Source organism: Chlorocebus sabaeus, chromosome 18, assembly GCF_047675955.1.
Source record: "Chlorocebus sabaeus isolate Y175 chromosome 18, mChlSab1.0.hap1, whole genome shotgun sequence".
NCBI lineage: Eukaryota > Metazoa > Chordata > Mammalia > Primates > Cercopithecidae > Chlorocebus > Chlorocebus sabaeus.
In genome coordinates, this window is record NC_132921.1 from 34,285,379 (window position 1) to 34,311,160 (window position 25,782).

At 48.0% G+C, this 25,782-nt stretch overlaps 1 protein-coding gene across 11 annotated transcripts in view; it reads right to left on the minus strand.

Annotated features, from left to right (window-relative positions):
- Window positions 1–25,782, minus strand: part of CTIF (cap binding complex dependent translation initiation factor) — a 331,164-nt gene that overhangs the window by 192,196 nt on the left and 113,186 nt on the right. For all 11 annotated transcript variants that reach the window (XM_007974079.3, XM_007974078.3, XM_007974077.3 and 8 more), the window contains 3 exons: window positions 10,504–10,577; window positions 9,791–9,895; window positions 4,085–4,160 (listed from right to left, as the gene is read on the minus strand). In XM_007974079.3, coding sequence (XP_007972270.2) covers window positions 4,085–4,160; window positions 9,791–9,895; window positions 10,504–10,577 — 255 coding nt within the window. The remainder of the gene's footprint in view (window positions 1–4,084; window positions 4,161–9,790; window positions 9,896–10,503; window positions 10,578–25,782) is intronic.

The following is a 25,782-nucleotide window of genomic DNA, read 5'->3' on the forward strand; positions in this document are numbered from 1 at the left end:
AGCCCTTCTGCTCCAGCCAGACGGTGGAGACAGTGGGTGAAGGCCTCCACTACCAGCCACCCCGAAGAGCTTAGCATAACATGTGGGCCCTGGAGAGCCCAGAATTCTCACTGATTTACCACTCCTTGAAAAAAAAACAAAAAAAAAGAAAACTCTAGAATGTGAAACCTCAGAGGGACCTTAGTCTGATGATGTTCAAAATTTGTTTAGCAGTAGAATTGTTTCTCCACATGAAACCATGTTAGTATCCTGATTTAGAGGCACCGGCCAAACAGTTCTAGGTGGGCCCAAGTGGGGGCCTCTGGAGCTTGCTGCTTCCACCTCCCCACTTCCCCCAGCAGCACCCAGGGGCACCCCAGGAGAACCTTGAGGGCTTCACAGATTGCAGACCTCTGATCTAATACAACTGTGTCATTACGCTGATGAGTAAACTGAGGCCCACAGAGGTGAGATCACACACACGGCTCTGGCAAATGTCTAGAAGTGGATTCTTCTGACCTCTAGTCCAATCTGTCTCCACTGCCTGGAAGGCCGCACAGGAGAAGAATCAACCAGAGCCTTGGTAACCCATGAACCACGGTTCATCATCCGAGCTTCTGACCAGCAGAAATGCCCTCTTCACCAAGAAACACCTCACCTGGGGGGTAGGGGCAGGAAATCACCCCCTCCTTCCTCTTCTTAACAGAGCAGGCCCCCCATAGCCTGGGCCACCCTCAGAAGGTGGGGCTTGACTGGCAGTGTGGAGTCCTGGGAATAACTACAGCAGCGGCCAGCACAGCACCCACTGTGCGCTGGGCGCCACCCTCAGCCCTCGAGTGAATGAATGTGCTTGATCTTTCCAGTCCCCTATAAAGTAGATACGGTTATTTCCCTCATCTTACAGAGGAGGAAACTGAGGCAGAGTGAGAATAAGTAACTAGCCCAAGACTCCTGGGCTAGTCAGTGGCAGGGCTGGGATTCGTGGGTCCAGACACCAAGCCCTTGACCGCCAACCTCCCACCCAGCCAGTAGCCCAGCTCTCCTTTCTCTTCTGAGCAGAAACCAAAGGTCCTCCATTTTGTACCCTAGAGGAATGAGGAAACAGTCACCAAGCAACACTAAATGTCAGATCTGCTATTTTTCCAGCCATGACTCCCAAGCTTCTGGCTCAAAGGGCACCAAGTGGTCAACACCCTACCTAATGCAGGGGGCATCTGGTTTCTCACCTAGATCGAGGTCTCTCAAATGTACTACTTCTATCAATGATGAATGCTCTTGGCATTTAGAAATGGAGTGATGAGGTGGTCACTTCCTAGTACCTTACCCTTTTTTTCTCTTGCGTCAAGGCTGGCTTTCCATTAGCAGTGATAATTTAATACAGATCCAGCCCAGAGGGTGTTTCACGAGCTGATACACTGCCTGTGACTTATACATCACAGCCTCGGCCCTACTGATTGATTCTTTTTCCTGTCAAATTTATAGGAAAGTGCAAGAACTGTACAAAGAACATCCACGTCCTCCTCAACTGTTAACACCTCCCCATGTTTGCCCTCTCTCTCCCTCTGTGTCTACACACCATTATCATCAATCTCTTTATAAACCATTTGAGAAGACACTGCAGACACCAGGCCCATATCCCTCAAACATCATAGTGCATATTTCTCAAAGTCAAGCACACTCGCCCACATGACCATCACACTGCCTCCAAGTCAGGAAACTGACGCCGAAGCAACACTGTGCCACCCACAGACCCAATCGCATTCTCCAACTGTACCAACAAGGTCAGGATTTCCTTCTGGTCCAGGATTTCAGCAAGGAACACATGTTGTATTTAGTCATTTGCCTCTTCAGTCTCCTACAATCTGGAAGACTTCCTCAGTCTTTCCCTGTCTTCTGTGTCCAGGCAGTTATAGAGAGTGGTCCTTACACTACTTTCCAAACAACCAGACTCAGGTTGTGCTTTCTTGGAAAGAAATGATGTTGGGTTTTCTGTGTGGCACATCAGGGGGACACAGTGTCCACCCATCCCATCACTAATGATGTTCTCTTGATCACCTGTTCACGTTGGGGCCTGCTAGATTTCTCCACAATAAAGTCATCATATTTCTCTTTGTAATGAGGTGACCTCTATGTGTGCCCCAGTTCATTTCCCAGAAAGTTTCCAGTCTGCAACACAGGGAGGGCAGTCCAGGGCCCAGTCATCTCAATGAGCTAAGACGACAGGGTTCAAAATCCATGGAGTCCAAGACAATTTGATTTGCAAGGCAGAGTACTAGAGAGGAGAGACCAACATACAGAGATAAATCCAGAAATCCTAGCCTCTCAAGTCTTTGGCTGAGTATTAATTTGTCCATGTGTAAGGAAACTTTCGAGGCAAGGAATAGATAGAACAATCCACTGAGATCACACAGGGCTGAAAATAAGTTGGTGTTTCTCCAGCCAAGGGGGAAACACCTTCTAATACACAGAGCATTGGATGGCAATCTCAGAAGGGTATTTATTCAGCAGTGGAGCAAAATTTGTCCTACACTAAAGTCTTCGCACCCTAACAAAGCTTAAAAGCAAGTCTTGAAAGGATCAAACTGTTTTTATGTAACTTAACTGTGATCCAGAACAAACCCCAAAATATTTAAAGGGATAAAAAAAAATTAGCACCCAGTAATGTAAAGGTTCTAACATCTGACATTTAACATCAAATTACCAAGCATGTAAAAAAAGGTATGGCCCATAACCAAGAGACAAATCAATGAATAGAAATAGACTCAGAGACTATATGGATGAGAGAAGTAGTAGAGAAAGCCTTAAAACAGCTTTGGGAATAGGTTCTATATACTCCAGAAGAGAAAGCATGAGGAAGGGAAGATACACGTATACATTTTTTAAAAAGCCCACAATGACCTTCTGGAGATAAAAACTATAATATGTGAAATGAAAAATATACTGAATGGGATTATCAGTAGATTTCACACTGGAATAAAAGATTAGTGAACTTGAAGACATAGCAATAAAAACTATCCAAAATGAAACACAGAGAGTAAAGAAAGACTTTTAAAAACCAAGTAGAGCTTTGGTGAGCCATGGGAAAAGATGAAGAAGCATAGAATACATACAATTGGAACCCCAGGGTTGAGGGAAAATGGAAGGAATAGTGGCTGAATATTTTCCAAATTTGATGAAACTATAAACCTACAGATCCAAGAAACTCAATAAATCCCAAGTGGGAGATAATCAAATAGTTGAGGTCTTAACTGCATGCTTATTGTCTCTCATTGATAGGCCCAAGGCATGAACAGAGAAGAAACAAAATGGTACAGGCACCAGGAAGAGATGAATGGATATAGGTAAAATAGTAAGAGAAGAATCAGGAGAGAAGGGAAGGGTGGCACAGTGGAGTGTGGTAGCAGGTCATGGTCACTGGCAGTGGCAGGATCAGTCACTGTGGAGGGTCCACTGCTTTTACACCCCTGCAGCAGGCCCAGTCTCATTCCTGAGAGCAGCTAGACTCCTGCTGTTTCCACCAAAAGTCCAGCACTATAAGCATCTAGAGACCTGGATTCACTGAGTGAATCCTCTTTGTCCTGGAACCTGGCCCTGATTCCAGGAAAGAGGCCCAATCAATAAAAAAAGAGCAAGCATAGCAGACACCTGGAGGCCAGCAGGGCAAGTCCACTGTTCAAAAGTCTAAAGACAGCCCCAGCCACATAAGAATCTCTTCCAGGCATGCCAGTCCCACCTGAACACACCACAGGACACTTCTTCACCTGCAGAGAGGCTTCAGGCCAAGGGACAAAAACTTCCAAGTTCACTGAGTTGCCAGGGCATGGTCTATTTCATCTCGAGGGCACATCAGGCCTGCCACCAGGGCCTGCAGCATCACCGAGTAGGCTGTCACACACACTATCACAATGGGACACCCTGGAGAATGGCAGGTAGCCAGCCCTGCCTACCTATTACTACCATACAGGTGGTTACACCCCTTGCTGGAACAAGGGGCCAGAAGGAGTGCTTCGGTTAGGTCCTGTCCAGGAAGAGGATCAAGACTCCAGGGGTGGGATCAAGACTCCAGGGGTGGGTGGGCTGTCAGAGAACATGCCTCTCTACCTACCTGCCAGGCTGGAAGGACCTTCTCGATGTCATTCAGGTTGATGCCATCCCCATCTTCCAGCTTCCCTTTGCCACACCTGGACCAGAAAAGACAGAAAGGCATTGGAAAGATGGCTCATTCATGCCTCCTGTCCCATCCGGCCAGCAGGAGAGGAGGAACAGTCAGCAGATACCTGGTGCTGCCCACCCTCAAGCCCTGCAGAATCAGCTGTCCCACCTAGAGGAAACAGCCCTAGAGATGGTGGCCAGGGGTAGGGGTGGGGGCTCCTCCCCTAATGCAACAACCAACCTGGAGGGAGGTGGGAGAGGAACCAGAGTTCCCCTTGATCCTTCCAGGCAGAGAAGCTAAGCTCCTTACTCATCACAACACCTGTCAAAGCCCATCCACCTTGCCCCATTACACCGGACAGAAGATTAGTGGACAGAGACACCAAGCAACTTTCTCAAGGTCACACAGGCTGGCAGGGCCTAGCAGAAAACACAACAGGGCTTCCTTCCTTCTTGGCTTGACTCTGGGTCAGTCCAGCAGGCCCACTCAGAATCTTTGGCATATTTAAGGATGCAGATTCCGAAACCAGATTCCCAGGGTTTGAATCCCCGCAGCATCCCTTACCAACTGGGGACCCTGTATAAGTTGTTTAACCTCTCTGTACTCATGTCATCAAATGAGTTTCCTCATTTGGATGATAGTGTCTAACATCTTAAGGTGGCTGGAGGATTAAATTAATTAATGTATCTGGAGCGCTTAGATGCTTAGAACCATGACAGCACACAGTAAACAGTACCTATACACACACATATACACATATATAGCCGAGCTTATATATATATAAAATGCTTAGCTTGTTTATGTTTATATATGTGTGTGTGTATATTACTTGTGTATGTATTATCATCTGTATTTACCATTAAATATATCTTAAACATACACACATATGTTTAATGGTAAATACTGGTAATAATAACAAAATTATAATAAAATAAATAATGAACTAAATATATTACTACTACTATGACTACTTTCATTACCACTAATATTGTTGCTGTTATTTGGGCAAAGAGGCAGGAAGGTGATTAATTAAGGACACAGATTCTGGAGCCAACTCAGCCTCATGCAAATTACTCAATTTCTGGGTCTCCTAGTTGCTTCATCTATTGAAATGAAGGTGATAACAGTTCCTCCCTCTCTGGGTGGTGGTAAGTTTTAAATAAATGAGGCAAGCACTTGGAACAGGGGCTGGAGCATGGCCGGTGCATAGTAAGTACTGTCAGTTACAATTATTACTGGTATTGACTGAGGATTGGTGAGAGATGTCCCATGAGTTGGGTCATTTTACAGCTGCAGAGTTCGTGTGAAACTCACATTTCAGAATAACTAGTTCATTGTTCAAATACTTACCAAGCATCTCTTCTGTTTTGGGCCTTGTGAACAAAAACAAATCAGTTTTGGTTCCTGCCCTCAGACAGTGGATGGCTCTTAGAACAAACCCTAAGCTCCTCTAACAGGGCTGGGTGCCTGAGCACCATTAGGGGGCAGCACGAGATCAGTGTCATAAAAGTCCTATGGCCGGAGGCGCCCTGGAACCCAGAGGAGGAGAAACTGGCTGCAAACACTAGCAAAGGCCTATGTGGAAGAGAAGAACAGGGGGCTGACCCAAGCCCCATTTGATGGCTCATTTCTCCATTCACCAAACGCTTCTGTGCCAGGCTCCCGACAGGGTCTGGGACCCAGGTGTAAACGGTGCACACAACTGGCCCTCTCGGTGTCTGGCGGGATAATCAGCCCCTGCAGTACAGCAGCCAGTGCCCCGTCGGGGGCAGGAGAGCAATGCAGAAACCCCAAGGAGCAGTGTCTAGAACTGTCTTGGGCGAGGGGCGGTGGGAGGAAGGTGAGAGGTGAGCTGGCCAAGCACAGGGAATTTGGGAGGATGTCCCAGGTGGATGTGGCGCAGGCAAAGGCCTGGAGTTAGGAGCGTGTGCGGTGCCAGTTTGCTGTGGCTGGAGCATGTCGGGGGTGGGTCAGGGTGCAAGGGGTAGGCAAAGGGCATGGTGGAGCTGGGGTGGGGAATAGTGTGCAAGGTACAACAGGCATGAGGGAAAAGAGAAAAAGTTTGCCCCGGCCCCCGGCTGTCCCCACAACTGTGATGTGCTGGGGCTACAGGCGAGCAGGTGGAGAAAGGCCTGGAACATCCAACATCTCTTAACTCATCAATCTGCCTGGTGCAGACAGGCTGGCCTGTGAAAGCACCAACTGCGTGTAGTCTTCTGTGTTCTGTACCCGCCCGGGCCATAGCGGAGGAAGGCACTAGGGACTCGGCTCGACTAGAACGGCTAACACCACCTCCCTAGTGTCTCCTGTGGGTAAAACACACCTCAGGACTCTCCCACGTGTGCTGAGCTCTGAGCACACGCTGGGCACCAGCCTAGCACACTCCAAACACAGCCTTCTGTTTTCACCTCAGCGCCCCTGGGGGTGGGCAGGGGGAGGCCTGCAGGGAGGGCTGCTGTCCCACAAGAGGGCGGAAGGTGGCTACAGACCAGCTGAGTCACTGCTGCCAACAGGGTTTCCAAGGCAACAGCCTTCTCTGATTTCTGTCCCTCCATGGAAACACAGGCTGCCGTGAGACCTGGCAACCGAGTGGTACCTGCATCCCAGGGAGGCTGCAGTGGCTGGCGTGTGGAACGAGTCCCCACTACAGCAGGACTCTAAGGGGGACACAGTTCCTGGTCTGGCCATGAGGTGGCCACAGATACTGCACTCAGACTCCCTGGGAACCTGGGAGTGACAGGCTTTGGCTAGTGAGCCAGATGTCCATGGGAGATCCCAGGTGACTCTCAGCAAATCTGCAGGCTCCTGGTGAGAGACTGAGACTGGCCGAGGAATTCAGGCCCACAGCTGGTGACACAGGTGTGGCTGGTTACGCTGGCTTCAGAAGAGACAAAGTCCCTCGGCATAAGGGGACTTCCTCTCCTTCATAGTCATTCATCACTTTTTTTGCTAGGAAGTTAGTTCATTTCTGGGGACTCGTGAGACACCTTTGGCAAGCTCGCCTTCAACATGCAGGCCCCATTGGGCACCTGTAGTCAATGAGGCAGCACCATCGCTTCGATCCCCCCAGGCCTTCGATCCCCCCAGGCCACTGACTTCACCAGCTGTGTGCTCCTGGGGCACACAGGAGAGACTGGCGCTGCCCAGGGAAGTCTCCTTCCTGAAGCCTTTCCCAGATGGTTCAACCTGTAAAGTGTTCTCCTTTCTAACCCCTTTTGCACTGAGTTTATTTAACCCTGCACCAGGCATCACACTTTATACTTCCTAGTGTCTATATGTCTACACTGCATAGTCTAGTCTATATGTCTACACCGCATAGTCTAGTCTTTCTTCCCCTACACAGTCTCCATCATGAATGGGTTCATGTCTCCTTTTCCCAGTAGATTGAACAGTCCTTCTGGGCAGGGACTATATTGTATACTTGTGTGTGTGTGTGTGTGTGTGTGTGTGTGTGTGTGTAAGTCTACTTTCCTGGCATCCAGCACCATGCAGGGACCCAGCAGGTCTAGTGACAGACTAGCTACACTGAACTTGAGAAAAGCAAAATCCTGCTCCTATTCCTGTGGCATACCCGAGCTCCACTGCACTGCTACAACAGGACACAGGGCAAGCATGACCTTTGCTCACAACCCCTTCCTGAAGCTGACCCGCTGAACAAGGTAGGTAAGGCCATCCTTCCTAAGCACAGAAGTGTGGAGGCCCAGCCCTGGGCAGCTCAGCAGCCTGGAAGGAGCATGGCCTCCCTGTAACTGAATGAGTCAGGCAGCGTGCAGGGTGGATGGGGTAAGGCAGGGTCGGGAGCCTCGCGGTTGTGTCTCTCCTATGCTCCATCTTAACTGGTGCCTCCATGCGCAAAGCCATCTCTCCCTCGTCATCCAAAGAGAAATGGAACCCACAACAGGCAGAGAAATGAAAAAAGGAGGGGTGTGAGAGGTTGGTGTCTCCCGGGAGAGTCTGATGCAAGTGATGGGCCTCTCCCCAGCAACACACACGTGTGAAAGCACACATACAAATTTGCAGAAAATTTTAAGGAGGTTAAGAATACCCTGATGTGATGAACTAGGGGTTGGACGGTGTCAGAGGCCTGGCCTTAAATGATGGCTCTGTTATTCAGGCAAGTCACTCTGCTTCTCTGAGTGTTGTTTTCCTCATCTCTAAAGTAGGAATGAGCCCATTTCTTTCCACGGGTTGTTGCTCATTACACTACAATGGGACCAGTGCTGCCAAGAGGAGAGGTTGGGTGGGACAAATATAGCAGCAGGAAGACCTGTGAGATGTAGTATAGTGTCCAATAAAGTCACTAATACTTAGATCTGCAGTGAAAGGGAGACAAGAGTGAGCAGGGGAGGGCTGGAAGGAAAAGTAAGGGTCATTAGTATCACAATAAAACACAAACAAAAACCAAGAAGAAAAGAAAGCACAAGTGCTGGTGGGGATGTGGAGAAATTGGAATCTCATATGTGGCTGGTATGAATGCAGAATGTTCAGCTGCTATGGAACACAGTATGACAGTCCCTCAAAGAGTTCAACAGAATTACCATATGACCCAGCAATTCCACCCCTAAGTATATACCCAAGTAATTACAAGCAAGGATTCAAACAGATACAGCAGTATTTTTGACAATAGCCAAAAGGTAGAAACGACCCAAGTAAGGATTGACAGATGCATGGGTAAACAAATTGTGGTATATCCATACAATGGAATAGTATTCAGCCATGAAAAGGAATAAAGTTCTGATACATGCTACAATGAATGAACCTCAAAAACATGCCAAGGGAAAGACGCCAGGCCCAAGAGGTCACATATGACTCCGTTTCTGTAAGTATCCAAAATAGATCAATTCATACAAACAGAAAGCAGACTGGTGATTGCCAGGGGCTGGGGGTGGTGGTGGGATGGAGAATAATTGCCTAGTGGGTATAGGGTTTTATATTGGGATGATGAGAATGTTTCAGAACTAGATAGACATGGTAGTTGCACAACAGGGCGAGCATACTAAATGCCAGTGGATTCAACACTTTACAATGGTTAATTTTATAGTATAAGAATTCTGCCTCAATAAAAATTATATAAAACTATAACAGAAGTAGCAGCCATTTGTTCCACACCACTGTGTCTGGCTGGAGTCACATTACTGTCCTGAGGTTGGCCCAGGCCCTCACACCACTTTTGAAAGGGGAAGGCAACACTGACACACAAAGTCATAGAGGGTGAGAAAAGCCAGCGTAAAATCAGGCACGACACCGGGGGCTCCCCAAGTGTGGTCCCTGGACCAGCATCAGCACCTGCTGGGGAACTTGTTAGAAACACATATCCTCAGTCTGCGCCTACAGAATCAGAGACTCCGGGGTGGGCCTGTCCTCTGTGCCACTGCCCAGGTGATTCTGCTGCACTGGCCTGGATTACTGACAAGCAGGGCCACTGTGGGCCATCAGGAGCAGGTGGGGATGGCTTGGCTAGAGGGGGCTGGGCAGAGGGGAATGGAGCGATTCCGGAGAAGTCAGTGAGCCTGCAGCTCTGGGCCGCACAGGAAGAGCATGCCGGGGCATTAGCCACCTGAGTCCCCTGTGCAGCAGAGCAGCCTCCCTGTGGAGGCAAAGACCACTCCCGTCCCCTGCCCCACCTCTCCCTGTGTAAGAGTCTCGGCACCCCCTTACCCTTCGCGGTCGATGTGTGGCAGGGGCTGCTTGGGCGTGTGTCGGACTTTCCGGTGGAACTGGGTGAAGTCCAGCTTTTCCGGCTGCAGGTCCCAGGTGGCACCACTAGAGGGCGAGGGAGGGTGAGAAATCGAGACAAGAGGGCAACAGCCCCGTTTGGGCCAGGGTGAACCTGGCAGAGCAGACCCGCAGAAAGGGGCCGCCAGGGGCCAGGCGGGGACCCTCACTCAGAATGGAGCCCCAGGTGCCACCCCTCACTTTCATCACCCTGCCATGGAAAGTGCATACTTATGAAACAATTGTGGGCCTGGTGCCCATTGCACAGCGGCCTCTGCAGCACCTGAGTGTCTTTTCGTGCCCACATTTGAGGAAGGCTGGGGAGAGCAAGGGGCCAAATGCTGTTCTCCAGCCTCTGACAAGTAGCTCACAGTGACGACCCGGCCACCCTGAGGTAGATGAGGCAGGCGAGTGGGAAGCGGGGCCCATCCTCTGCAGCCCCATCCCGAGGGCCCTCCCCATGCCTCTACTGTCTCCTCTGACACTCACCGCCTCCTCTCTCCGGCCTCCTTCTTTCCACCCCATCCTTCCTACATCCCCCGCTCTGCTTCTCTCCGCCTCTTGCTCATGAACCATCAGCTTTCACTCAGCCCCCCAAGGAAGCTAGGGTCCCTGGCTGGACCTCACACCACAGGGAAGGAGGAGGAGGAGGTTACCTGAAGGAATCGAAGGTGTTGGCCGCCCAGATGTCCGTGCCCAGCATGTCCAGAGAGCTGTCTTTGCTGCCATTCTGGAAGAGATGGGGGTGAAAGGGCTGACATTAATTGCTCAGCCAGGATGCTGAGAACTGAGAACGCGGGGCCTGGGCCTGAGAGGGCGGCAGAAGCCTCCCTGTCTCCCTGGGTGGCTGGGAGGCTGCAGTGAGCCCCCAAGTGAGTATGGCAGCTGGTGCACCCAGTCAGAGTCGGGGGACTGCCTGGGGGTCTTCTGGCCTCCCCCCAGGCATGGGCCCTTGTTTCACTGAGGTTTTGTAGATGTATACATTAGGGTCCAGGCCCCTGCTGCCCCCAGCCCATGGCTCTCTCCTCAAAGCCTCTACACCCAGCAGGGGCTCTGTACTACCCAGAGCCACCATCACCACTGCCAGCCTGATGGCAGCGGCTTCTCCCCAGGAAGGGGCTCTGCAGAGTGAGGCCCACTGGGGAGCCCATGGAGGCTGCCTTCCTTCACAGTTCAGTCCTACTCCCCAGAAGTCCCCAACCAACCAAGGCTACACCAGCAACTGGATTTCTCCAAGTCAAACTGATCCTCCAGTGTTCCCTATGTGACCCACCCAGAGACAGAAACCTCTTTACTCAATGCAGCTTCTATGATTTGGTTTCTCTGCTCTCTGGCTGGTGAGCTCCTGGCAAATTCTCCAACCCCCTGACCACGCGTGATGCCCTCCAGCCCTTCTTACCCCTGTAATCTGGTTTCCATCATCACACTCTTTAAAACAATACTTCCACATCCACCCAAGCTGAACGTGTGCATGCCGTATGACCCAGAAATTCACTCCAAGGTATAAACACACAGAAATGTGCCCAGAGGTTCACCAAAAGACATGTACACAAAGCGTATACAGCAGTATCAGCCATTACAGCTCCAAACTGGAGAACACCCACATGCCTGTCATCGGCTGATTCGATAAATAAACAGTGGTATGTTCACATATTGGAGTACTACACCGCAGTGAGCACAAACAAAGTAAAATAACATGCAACAATATGAATAAATATCACGAGCATATAGGGAATAAAAGAACCCAGATGCAAAAAAGAACCAATTATGTTCAGGAACAGGCAAACTAACAAATGTATAGTGAAAGAACTCAGATAGTAACTGGAAGGGGAAACCAATGTACTTTCCAGAGAGAGAGTGGCAGAGAGTGAGCAGCTTTAATTAACTAGAAGGAGAGGGCACAAGAACCGGAAAGGCTGGACAGTCCAGCCTCCAAGCAGGGGAGCAGGTACTCCAGCCCCCACAGACAGGAGGCAGGAGGTAATGAGAGCCTGGAGGAGAGGTGGAGGGCTCATGGGGTCAAAGGGACAAGGGGACTCTCTGGGGAGAACCAGCTGGGCTGTCTGACTCTGGGCAAGTCCCTCAGCCTTCCTGGGTCTCATTGATAACATGAGGACTGGTCCCTCCCTCTGGGCACCAGCAGCCTGCAGCCTGCAGTTCTAAGTAACTCGAAACTTCCTCGTTCCAGGATGCCCTGAGAGCTTGCACAATCCTTTCTAGCAGATCAGTCACATTTATTCAGGGCCGCCATAGCCTTGGGTGCTTCCTCCCCATGCCTTTCCTGTCCCATCCCCGTAATCCCCTTCACTTCTGACCGTGGCCTGTCAACTGGGCCTTCCTCCCCTCTTGCCCTCTCCAAATGTGCCCCATCTATCAAAGCTTGGCTCAGCCAGGAAGCGCCTCTGGCCTCCCAAACTGCAGTCACCTCGCTCTGCCCTGAACTTGCCATCTGTGTGGGGGACTTACAGTAGCAGAGCCAGCCTCTTGCAGCTCTCACTTCTATTTCCTGTAGTGACCTCTCTCCCGAAGGAGATAGCGGGCCTTTGATGGCAGGGACCCCTGGGTTCCCCAGAGCTGGAAGCTCAGTGCTCCTGACATATACTGCAAGCGATTTTCACCATCTTCTTTAAACATGTGTTTTCTTTTTGCCTCAATAAGCTGTGTGACCTCGGCAAAGTCACTTCACCAGTCTGGACTTCAGATGCTTCATATTTAAATAAAGAGATCCCAGAGTGAAATACCATGCCCTGTAGATGGGCTCCTTCTGACTGGCATGTGTGTTGCTACCATCCCCTCTCCTGCCAGTGGCAGACATCACTAATCAATTACAGCATGGTTGCCAGTCTTCCAAGCAGGTGGCCTTTAATGTTCTAGGATCACCCTCTCTCCCTTTTCTTCGAGTTGCCTCACATCCTCCCCATTCCAACTCCTGGGGCCCTGCTTGCTCCAAATGCAACTCTGAAACTCCAGGTCAGCTGGAAAGACTCACCTTGTATCACACAACCCCCAAGGGGACAGCCCCTGCCTCCCGAGATGTTGACTGGCTTGTTCACAACCCCCTCCTGGGCCTCGAATGTAATTGTCATTGGGGATAGCAGCCAAAAATAACATCGAAAGCAAATATAAAAATAATCAAACATGCAAACAAAACTCTTGCTTCCAAAGCATCTATTGCAGACCTCACGCAGCATACAGTTCATTTTCCTCCTTCAGCTCAGTGACCTGAAGTCCCTCCCTCTCCACACGTGTCTTCCCTGATCCCTGACCTGTTAAATACCCAATGTTCTCTGGCATCTATAAATTCAGCTTCAGTGGATCACCTCTTGGTCACTGCTCTCTTACATGAGTGTTGGACCTTCCCCAAGTAGACTGTAATCTTCTCCACTGGACTGTCTCTTTCTCTTCATACCCCCACAGTGGCCAAGCCAGGCACACAGGAGGGCCAGTTTGGATTCCTGCCAACTGATCGAAGGGATGCCACTCTGTAATGGGAGGAAGCGTGCCCCTACTGCCTCTGTGGCTGAAAGACTGACTCAAGATTAGGATGTCAAGATTGATTTACTGTCCTAGGATCTGAGGCCCTTAAGGCCCCTAAAGAGTCAGAAACGTGGGTGGAGAGAGAGAGAGCAACTACGTAGAGAAGGTCATGGCCAAACCCAGAAGTGCAAAGCATCTTCCAGGAAAAGGGTGATTCACCTTGAAGGCAGTTGAAGGTCAGTACAGATGGGCACATAAATTTCCCTCCTGGTCTGGAGGTTGGCATCTCAGCTACTATTCCTCAACTGGCAGGGAGGGAGGACAGGTCACAGTAACAGTCACTAGCAGCAACTGTGAGGGGGCCAATGCCCCTGTGCAGAGAGCTCTCTGCCTGGAGGAGGCAGCACTACCATTGGGCTAAGGGAGGTGACTGGGCAGGGCAAACCTGGGCATTTCCAAAGCAGTATCCCTGGCGGGGGAACCACCAATCTCTGGACTTCCAGATTCTTGGGGTCAGGGAAATGTGCTCCTGGCTGATGGGAGGGAAAGAGCCAGGGCAGAAGCTGCGCCTGCATGTGTGTGTTTATTCTTTACAGAGGAAACCCACCCTTCTCTGCATCTGTAGAACAGCTTTGTGATCAGCTGCTGCCATCTCTGTGTTGGGGGCGAGAAACAGGAGCCTGGGGAGAGGGGCCATGGCCCAGCTGGGGAGCAGGTGCTGAAGTCACAGTGGCAACCAGTGCTCCTCCAAGAGCCATGGCAGTCACGCAACCAACACACATCACAGGTGACGGACTCACACATTTTCCTCATTGAATCCTCACAACTCCTTACAACTCAGAGAACATATCCCTGAATGATATCAAGAGCCTAAATCCGTATTTAAATGCCAAGAAACCCAGCAATATCCCTGCCATTCCCAGCACACACCATACTCCTTGAGCCACCCCTACTCTGCAACTCAGCCTCCTGACTCCTGTGTGAGCCACGGACCATCTCCTTCCCCAGGCTGGAAAGCTCTGCACCAGGCTGCTTCTCCTTCCTCTGTCGCTCTGCCCCGCAGGTCACCTTGGGCCTTTGGGCCGGGTCTCACCTCTCCTTTGCCACAAGACTTGAGTCTTATTATCTCTCACACTAACCTGCCTCCTGCCTCATTCCCTCCCCTGTGATGACTGCAACTCTGATTCTCAGAGCTGAGGAACGGAAGTGCCAGCATGGTGAGCCCTTTAAAAACCAAGGAGCCAGGCCCCATCTTTGCACAGCCCCAGGGAGCACTGGAGGTCACAGCTCCAGGAAAGAATATCATGTGCACGGCACCCCCGGAACTGTGAAACTCAGCAGCCCTAGAGGAGGCAGCAGGTGGAGGTGACAGCACTGAGAAGAACGAGGACCCCAGCCACTGAGCTGGACACACAGAGGAGAGTGGTGGGCAAGGCATCAGGCCTCTCTGTCTGAATATCAGGAAGGAGAGCACCACGAAGACTAGGGGCCTGGCAGACGAGAAGCTGAGTCTCTGAAGAAGTAGGTATAGGGCAACACCTTGGACACGGGGCCACGCTCTTTATTGCCACTCTACTTGATACAAGAACTGCAGTGCATATCAAGAATCTGGACACCTCCTTGGAGTTTGTTTCAATGGCACAAGAGAAGCATATAACCATGAAGGCAAACTTTCATCAACAGGGCCTGGAGAAACAGCCTGGCACGTGGAGAAGACATCCATCTCCTTCCAGCCTCAGCCCAGAGCAGGAAGAGTCTCAACTGCAGAGCTTTCCTTTGCTGTCCCTTGATGCTGAGGTGGTGGCCCAGGCAGTGCCCAGGGAACCAGGCTTCACTCAACAGAGTTATTAACTGCCAAGCTAAACTGGACAACCAGGAGCCCAATGGCTTCACATGCCCATCCTCAGGGCCCACTTGCCCTGGGCTGAGAGCACCCAAGTGGCCACTCTGTCACCCAGCCCTGCCACATGGCTCTGGAGCCAGACAAATGCTTATAGTCATACAAGTGCCTGGATAGCCCCCTTCTTAGGTCCTGAACTCCAGCCTTCAAACCTTGCAGCCCTTGACACACACACATGCTACATATGCATACATGTACACATGCCACAGACACATATACACACATACATACCACACACATGCATATACATGCTAGACACACAGACAGATCCACACACATTCACACAATATGTGCCACACGTGCATATACACATGTACATACCACACATGCATAGACATACCACACAGACACATACACACATCCACACAATATGTGCCACACATACATATACACATGTATACACCACACACATATATGTATATACCACATGCATATATGCATACATATATCACACTTACACAATACATATACACATCCATCCATACACATCCGCATCACACCCATATACGCAACACACACCAAACACACACATGCACACACCACATATATAATGTGATATACATGTATACTACAACTATATGCACATATCACACACGGCATGCATACTATACACACCACACATACAGGTACATGTGGTATACATGTATACTACAACTATATGCACATATCACACACTGCCTGCATACTATACACACCACACATACAGGCACACACCACACACAACATGCATGTAGACCATACACATATACATACAAGACACATATACACACCATGCACACAGGCATATACACACACACACATATCCACATCTACATACACACCATGCACACATACACACACATATACACCCCACACATACACATCACACACAAACATACAGGTACCACACACACATACACATGCATGTGTCACCTGTTCTACAAACCCTCAAATGTCCAAAGAAGCCAGAGAAGTCAGAGAAGCAGGAAGGCAGGTGCCTGCAGGCAGACCTCTCACAGGCAGACTGTACCTGAGTTCTGGAACTTCTCACCAGGAAACAGACCCACCTCTCTCTCCCACCACCTCACCTCGGGCTCACACTGAGGACCCACATAGAGAGGTGGCTGTCAAGCTGAGGACAGAGAAGAAGGGGACCCAGGCTCGGCCCATCCCAGGCAAGCGTTGGACTTGCCTCTCAAGTCCAACGCTTCAGCTTCCTGCGACCACATGGGTAACGCGCAGGGTGTGTGGCTTGGACCCTGTCCATCTGCGATGGGGCTCTAGGGCACACAGAGCTGCAGCATGTATGGAGTCATATTTCACTTTGGACTACTATACTCTTCCTGGACTCAGTGAAAACAAAAGAATGTTCTCTCCACACCCTCCCACTCTCACGAGTCTTCCTTCCTGCTAGGATCTAGTTGGGGACTCTTCCTCCCTGCAGCTCTGCAGCCTCCTCAGCAGCCCACACCCCACGAACCCCATAGCACACACCGTTCACAGCACGTACCCTGCACACTCCCGTGCAGAGCTGATTCCTCTCATCATTGTTCTACTGCAGAGCTCCCTGGGGTGCTCCTCTGGAAGCAACAATCCCCTGGTTCTAAATGTCAGTGTGCATCAGAATCACTGAGAGAAGGCAGGGTTGGTGGTTTAAATTTAGTGTAGCTGGGATGGTTCACAGACGATGCTTTCAGAAAGCTTCATTCCTCTAAATGGTCCTCATTCCTTATTCCTCAAAATGTTCAAGTTTTAACAGGGAAAAAATTCAAAAAGATTATAGAGTCAGATGTTTGGTATATACTGAATGATACGCCTGCTAATACATTATTAAAATGTAGAAAATTGTTAAGATGTTGAAAATTGTATTGCAGAACTTCTTCAGTGGATGTTAATTCTTCATATATGTGGAAGTGGAATATGCAATATTTCTTTCCCAAGCTTTTTTGGCTAGAAATCTACCCCACTCTTCCTTTTCATTTCACAGAGAATTTTGCAGGCCTAGGGTTCCATGGAGCCCCCTTTGGGAAATACTCAGCTAACACACTTTCTGTTAACTCTCTCCCCTGTCGATGGTGGGAACTGTGGCTCCACTTCCTTGTTGTATCTTCCTGCCCATTCACCCCTCATCCTAGCCTTGGGACCCAGGGTCATTCATTAAATATTTCTTCGTACAGACTCAGTGGCCAGGCACTGTCAGCTATCCATCAAAACCTCAGTGGCCTCTTAAAGAACATTCTCCAGTTGGCAATTCCATGGTTGGCCCTGGTAACCACAGCTTCCCTCTGAGCACAGCGTCCTCTCCAGCCCTGAGAGCACCCAGGCCCTGCCCCCCAGGTTGCTGAAATGCCAAGGTTCTGAGATGCCTTATCAAAAACAATCATCCTTTTCAGTGGGTTGTTCTTAGCACTTAAACTGCTGAATCCTTTGCAACAGTCCCTTTTACTGGCAATTAGGGGCCCCATGCCAGGGTGCACCATACTGCTGGCAGAATAGGTCGCAGAGGGATAATGAGCACTTCAAGTCATGTGGAAAAGAAAATACAAATAGCCTGCTTGTGGGAAGGGCCACTGAAGCTGTCTCTGGGAAGGCCCCAGAGACATCCCCAGCTCAGGGGAGGTCAGACTCCTGAAAGGGCCAAGAATAAAGATGATCACAATAGGAGATATTGACCCAGCATGCGGTATGTGCCAGCACCACCCAACCATGGCACTGTTATGACAACTCTAAGAAGCAGATGGTATGATCACCATCCCCATTTTACTGATGGGGAGACTGAGGCACAGAGCACCTGCCCATGTTCGTGGAGCCAGTTACCAGGATGGGAGAACAGACCATGTGGCCCAGAGGCCATGCTCTAACCACTGCACACTGTGCATGTAGTGACTCTATTCAGTCAGGTAAACTGACACCACTGCAGAGATTTGCATAAAGCAGGAACGTATCCCTCCCCTGTAAGCTTCTGGATTCTCCTCACCTATCTTTGTCAATGATTGGGAAGGCAGTGCTGGTGGAGGAAGTGCATCATCTGCAGTGAAGAGAGAGCGTTTATGGAATGTGAGTGGGTACGCAGTGAGGCCGCTGTCTCCGGAGACGCATGCGTGAATGCAACAAGGTGAGAGTGAGTTGCTATATGGTAGAAAAACATACAAAGTCAGATGCAGTGAAAACAACAGACCTTCTAGCTGCTAGCTTTTCTTTATGAATACACAACTGCACAGTGATTTTTGCTGTGCAAGTCCATATTTGGGGGCATGTGTGTAATGACAGTTCCAGGCTGTGAGTGTTTAGAAACTAGGCAGAACCTGGCTGAATGAGACAGGACAGCAGGAGGACGCTCTCCATTGTTGGGATAGTCATGGGGAAAGTTTCCCCTAGAGAATTCTAGGGCAGGCTGGTGTGGATTTCCCTAGCAGGTCTGCTGCATCAGGTGACACTGGGGCAGAGGTGGCCAGCCCTCAGCACCGGCCTCCTGAACGGAAACCCCCGGATACAGTGCACCCTCAGTCATTTGAGCAGCTGGGCTGTGCAGGACCCAGCTCTGGGCATGAGAGAGGTAAAGGTGATGCTGTCCCTGCTCCCCAAAGGACTCCCAGCCACAGTCCACATCCTTCTCAGTTCAGGATGTCCTTCCAGATTCCATGAGGGCCAAGAGGCAAGCCTGACCCTAATACAGTTCTCTCACTTCACGGACACGGGGTTCCCAGGGAAGCTAGCTGCGGGACAGGGTGTCTGGTTTGAGCTGAGAGTAGGGAAAACAGGATTCTTGGCCTGCACCCTGCTTTCTGCTTCCTGGGGCCTCATGCAGTCACTCTGGCTTTTTTTTTTTTTTTTTTTTCCAGTCTTGCTCTATGGTCCAGGCTGGAGTGCAAGTGGCATGATCTCAGCTCACTGCAACCTCGGTCTCCCGGGTTCAAGCGATTCTCTTGCCTCAGCCTCCCGAGTTACTGGGACTACAGGTGCAAGCCACCACACCCAGCAAATTTGTGTATTATTATTATTATTTAAATTATACTTTACATTCTAGGGTACACGTGCACAACGTGCAGGTTTGTTACCTAGGTATACATGTGCCATGTTTGTTTGCTGCACCCATTAACTCATCATTTACATTAGGTATTTATCCTAATGCTGTCCCTCCCCGTACCCCCCTCCCACAACACCCACGACAGGCCCCGGGGTGTAATGTTTCCCACTCTGTGTCCAAGCGTTCTCATTGTTCTATTCCCACCTATGAGTGAGAACATGTGGTGTTTGGTTTTCTGTCCTTGTGATAGTTTGCTGAGAATGATGGTTTCCAGCTGAATCCATGTCCCTGCAAAGGACATGAACTCATCCTTTTTAATGGTTGCATAGTATTCCATGGTGTATATGTGCCACATTTTCTTAATCCAGTCTATCATTGATGGACATTTGGGTTGATTCCAAGTCTTTGCTGTTCTGAATAGTGCCGCAATAAACATACGTGTACACGTGTCTTTATAGTAGCATGATTTATAATCCTTTGGGTATATACCCAGTAATGGGATAATTGGATCAAATGGTATTTCTAGTTCTAGATCCTTGAGGAATCGCTACACTGTCTTCCACAATGGTTGAACTAATTTACACTCCCACCAACAGTGTAAAAGCTTTCCTATTTCTCCACATCCTCTCCAGCATCTGTTGTTTCCTGACTTTTTAATGATTGCCGTTCTAACTGGTGTGAGATGGTATCTCATTGTGGTTTTGATCTGCATTTCTCTGATGACCAGTGATGATTAGCATTTTTTCATGTGTCTGCTGGCTGCATAAATGTCTTCTTTTGAGAAATGTCTGTTCATATCCTTTGCCCATTTTTTGTTGGGGTTTGCTTGTTTTTTTCTTGCAAATTTTTTAAAGTTCTTTATAGATTCTGAATATTAGCCCTTTGTTAGATGGATAGATTGCAAAAATGTTCTCCCATTCTGTAGGTTGCCTGTTCACTCTGATGGTAGTTTCTTTGGCTGTGTAGAGGCTCTTTAGTTTAGTTATATCCCATTTGTCTATTTTGGCTTTTGTTGCCATTGCTTTTGGTGTTTTAGTCATGAAGTCCTTGCCCATGCCTATGTCCTGAATGGTATTGCCTAGGTTTTCTCCTAGGGTTTTTATGGTTTTAGGTCTAACATTTAAGTCTTTAATCCATCTTGAATTAATTTTTGTATAAGGTGTAAGGAAGGGATGCAGTTTCAGCTTTCTACATATGGCTAGCCAGTTGTCCCAGCACCATTTATTAAATAGGGAATCCTTTCATTTCTTGTTTTTGTCAGGTTTGTCAAAGATCAGATGGTTGTAGATATGTGGTGCTATTTCTGAGGTCTTTGTTCTGTTTCATTGGTCTATCTCTATGTGTTGGTACCAGTACCATGCTGTTTTGGTTACTGAAGCCTTGTAGTATAGTTTGAAGTCAGGTAGTGTGATGCCTCCAGCTTTGTTCTTTTTACTTAGGATTGTCTTGGCAATGCAGACTCTTTTATGGTTCCATATGAACTTTAAAGTAGTTTTTTCCAATTCTGTGAAGAAAGTCATTGGTAGCTTGATGGGGATGGCATTGAATCTATAAATTACCTTGGGCAATATGGCCATTTTCACGATATTGATTCTTCCTATCCATGAGCATGGTATGTTCTTCCATTTGTTTGTGTCCTCTTTTATTTCGTTGAGTAGTGGTTTGTAGTTCTCCTTGAAGAGGTCCTTCTTCACATCCCTTGTAAGTTGGATTCCTAGGTATTTTATTCTTTTTGTAGCAATTGTGAATGGGAGTTCACTCACAATTTGGCTGTTTGTCTGTCTTGGTGTAGAGGAATGCTTGTGATTTTTGCACATTGATTTTTTTATCCTGAGACTTTGCCAGAGTTGCTTATCAGCTTAAGGAGATTTTGGGCTGAGACGATGGGGTTTTCTAAATATACAATCATGTCATCTGCAAACACAGATAATTTGACTTCCTCTTTTCCTAATTGAATACCCTTTATTTCTTTCTCTTGCCTGATTGCCCTGGCCAGAACTTCCAACAGTATGCTGAATAGGAGTGGTGAGAGAGGGCATCCCTATCTTGTGCCAGTTTTCAAAGTGAATGCTTCCAGTTTTTGCCCAGTCAGTATGATATTGGCTGTGGGTTTTTCATAAATAGCTCTTATTATTTTGAGATACGTTCCATCAATGCCTAGTTTATTGAGAGTTTTTAGCATGAAGTGCTGTTGAATTTTGTTGAAGGTCTTTTCTGCATCTATTGAGATAATCGTGTGGTTTGTGTCATTGGTTCTGTTGATGTGATGGATTATGTTTATTGATTTGCATATGTTGAACCAGCCTTGCATCCCAGGGATGAAGCCCACTTGATCATGGTGGATAAGCTTTTAGATATCCTGCTGGATTTGGTTTGCCAGTGTTTTATTGAGGATTTTCACATCGATGTTCATCAGGGATATTGGTCTAAAATTCTTTTTTTGTTGTGTCTCTGCCAGGCTTTGGTATCAGGATGATGCTGGCCTCATAAAATGAGTTAGGGAGAATTCCCTCTTTTTCTATTGATTGGAATAGTTTCAGAAGGAATGGTACCAGCTCCTCTTTGTACCTCTGGTAGAATTCAGCTGTGAATCCCTCTGGTCCTGGACTTTTTTTGGTTGGTAGGCTATTAATTATTGCCTCAATTTCAGAGCCTGTTATTGGTCTATTCAGAGAGTCAACGTCTTCCTGGTTTAGTCTTAGTCTTGCGAGGGTGTATGTGTCCAGGAAATATCCATTTCTTCTAGATTTTCTAGTTTATTTGCATAGAGGTGTTTATAGTATTATCTGATGGTAGTTTGTATTTCTGTCAGATCAATGGTGATATCCCCTTTATCATTTTTTATTGCGTCTATTTGATTCTTCTCTCTTTTCTTCTTTATTAGTCTTGCTAGCGGTCTATTAATTTTGTTGATCTTTTCAAAACACCAGCTCCTGGATTCAGTGATTTTTTGAAGGTTTTTTTTTTGTGTCTCTATCTCCTTCAGTTCTGCTCTGATCTTAGTTATTTCTTGCCTTCTGCTAGCTTTTAAATGTGCTTGCTTTTGCTTCTCTAGTTCTTTTAATTGTGATGTTAGGGTGTCGATTTTAGATCTTTCTTGCTTTTTCTTGTGGGCATTTAGTGCTATAAATTTCCCTCTACACACTGCTTTAAATGTGTCCCAGAGATTCTGGTATGTTTTATCTTTGTTCTCATTGGTTTCAAACAACATCTTTATTTCTGCCTTCATTTTGTTATTTACCCAGTAGTCATCCAGAAGCAAGTTGTTCAGTTTCCATGTAGTTGTGAGGTTTTGAGTGAGTTTCTTAATCCTAAGTGCTAATTTGATTGCACTGTGGTCTGAGAGACAGTTTGTTGTGATTTCTGTTCTTTTACATTTGCTGAGGAGTGCTTCACTTCCAACTATGTGGTCAATTTTGGAATAAGTGTGATGTGGTGCTGAGAAGAATGTATATTCTGTTGATTTGGGGTGGAGAGTTCTGTAGATGTCTATTAGGTCGGCTTGGTGCAGAGCTAAGTTCAAGTCCTGGATATCCTTGTTAACCTTCTGTCTCATTGATCTGTCTAATATTGACAGTGGGGTGTTAAAGTCTCCCATTATTATTGTGTGGGAGTCTAAGTCTCTTTGTAGGTCTCTAAAGACTTGCTTTATGAATCTGGGTGCTCCTGTATGAGGGGCAGATATATTTAGGATAGTTAGCGCTTCTCGTTGAATTGATCTCTTTACCATTATGTAATGGCCTTCTTTGTCTCTTTTGATCTTTGTTGGTTTAAAGTCTGTTTTATCAGAGACTAGGATTGCAACCCCCGCTTTTTTTTTTTTTTTTTTTTTTTTTTTTTTGCTTTCCATTTGCTTGGTAGATCTTCCTCCATCCCTTTATTTTGAGCCTATGTGTGTCGCTGCACGTGAGATGGGTCTCCTGAACACAGTACACTGATGGGTCTTGATGTTGGGTCTTCACTCTTTATCAAATTTGCCAGTCTGTGTCTTTTAATTGGGGCAGTTAGCTCATCTACATTTAAGGTTAATATTGTTATGTGTGAATTTGATTCTGTCATTATAATGTTAGCTGGTTGTTCTGCCCATTAGTTGATGCAGTTTCTTCCTAGCATTGATGGTCTTTGGCATGTTTTTGCATTTGGCATGTTTTTGCAGTGGCTGGTACTGGCTGTTCCTTTCTATGTTTAGTGCTTCCTTCAGAAGCTCCTGCAAGGCAGGCCTGGTGGTGACAGAATCTCTCAGCATTTGCTTGTCTGTGAAGGATTTTATTTCTTCTTCACTTATGAAGCTTAGTTTGGCTGGATATGAAATTCTCGGTTGAAAAAAATTTTTTTTTATTCTTTTCCTTAAGGATATTGAATATTGGCCCCCACTCTCTTCTGGCTTGTAGAGTTTCTGCTGAGAGATCTACTGTTAGTCTTATGGGCTTCCCTTTGTGGGTAACCCGACCTTTCTCTCTGGCTGCCCTTAACATTTTTACCTTCATTTCAACCTTGGTGAATCTGACAATTATGTGTCTTGGGGTTGCTCTTCTCGAGGAGTATCTTTGTGATGTTCTCTGTATTTCCTGAATTTGAATGGTGGCCTGCCTTGCTAGGTTGGGGAAGTTATCCTGGGTAATATCCTGAAGAGTGTTTTCCAGCTTGGTTCCATTCTCTCTTTCACTTTCAGGTGCACCAATCAAACATAGATTTGGTCTTTTCACATAGTCCCATATTTCTTGAAGGCTTTGTTCATTTCTTTTTATCTTTTTTCCCTAAACTTCTCTTCTCACTTTATTTCATTAATGTTATCTTCAATCACTGATACCCTTTCTTCCACTTGATTAAATCTGCTATTAAAGCTTGTGTATGCATCAGTAGTTCTCATGTCATGGTTTTCAGCTCCATCAGGTCATTTAAGGTCTTCTCTACACTGTTTATTCTAGTTAGCCATTCATCTAATCATTTTTCAAGGTTTTTAGCTTCCTTATGATGGGTTTGAACATCCTCCTTTAGCTAGGAGAAGTTTGTTATTACCGACCTTTGGAAGTCTACTTCTGTCAGCTCATCAAAGTCATTCTCCATCCAGCTTTGTTCTGTTGCTGGCGAGGAGCTGCGATCCTTTGAAGGAGAAGAAGCGCTCTGGTTTTTAGATTTTTCAGCTTTTCTGCTCTGGTTTCTCCACATCTTTGAGGTTTTATCTACCTTTGGTCTTTGATGTTGGTGACCTACAAATGTGGTTTTGGTGTGGGTGTTCTTTTTGTTGATGTTGATACTATTCCTTTCTCTGTGTTAGTTTTCCTTCTAACAGTCAGGTCCCACAGCTGCAGGTCTGTTGGAGTTTGCTGGAGGTCCATTCCAGATCCTGTTTGCCTGGGTATCACTAGCAGAGGCTGCCGAATAGCAAATATTGCAGAAGAGCAAATACTGCTGCCTGATCTTTTCTCTGGAAGCTTCGTCCCAGAGGGGCACCCGCCTGTATGAGGTGTCAGTCGGCCCCTACTGGGAGGTGTCTCCCAGTTAGGTTACACAGGGGTCAAGGACCCACTTGAGGAGGCAGTCTGTCCATTCTCCGAGCTCAAACACCATGCTGGGAGAACCACTGCTCTCTTCAGAGCTGTCAGACAGGGACATTTAAGTCTGCAGAAGTTTCTTCTGCCTTTTGTTCAGCTATGCCCTGCCCCCAGAGGTGGAGTCTACAGAGGCAACAGGCCTTGCTGAGCTGTGGTTGGCTCTGCCAAGTTCGAGCTTCCCCAGCTGCTCTGTTTACCTACTCGAGCCTCAGCAATAGTCGACGCCCCTCCCCCTCAAGGGCTGCTGCCTTGCAGGTCAATGTCAGACTGCTGCACTAACAGTGAGCAAGGCTCTGTGGGCATGGGACCCACTGAGCCAGGTGCGGGATATAATCTCCTGGTGTGCTGTTTGCTAAGACTGTTGGAAAAGTGCAGTATTTGGGTAGGAGTATCCCATTTTTCCAGGTACCATCTGTCACGGCTTCCCTTGGCTAGGAAAGGGAGATCCCCCGACCCCTTGTGCTTCCCGGGTGAGGCAATGCCCCACCCTGCTTCGGCTCACCCTCCGTGGGCTGCATCCACTGTTCAACCAGTCCCAATGAGATGAACCAGGTACCTCAGTTGGAAATGCAGAAATCACCCGTCTTCTGCGTCGATCATGCTGGGAGCTGCAGACCACAGCTGCTCCTGTTTGGCCATCTTGGAGCAGGTCCATGAGCAATTTTTGTATTTTTAGTAGAGACAAGGTTTCACCATGTTGGCCAGACTGGTCTCGAACTCGAACTCCTGACCTCAGGTGATCCACCCGCCTCAGCCTCCCAAAGTGCTGGGATTACAGGCATGAGCCACCACGCCTGGCCTCACTCTGACTTTTTGGACCTGGTCCAGAAAGTTTCTCTACTGGTCCCATGACTACATAGGCTACATTGGCAATTCTACATTGGAATATATGAGAGACACCATGAGGCCTTTTACATTACATGGAATGTTCCTGGACCAGAGGACCCCAGACTCATCTCCTGGGCCAAACAGAGGCTTCCTGTGGGCCAGATCTGAA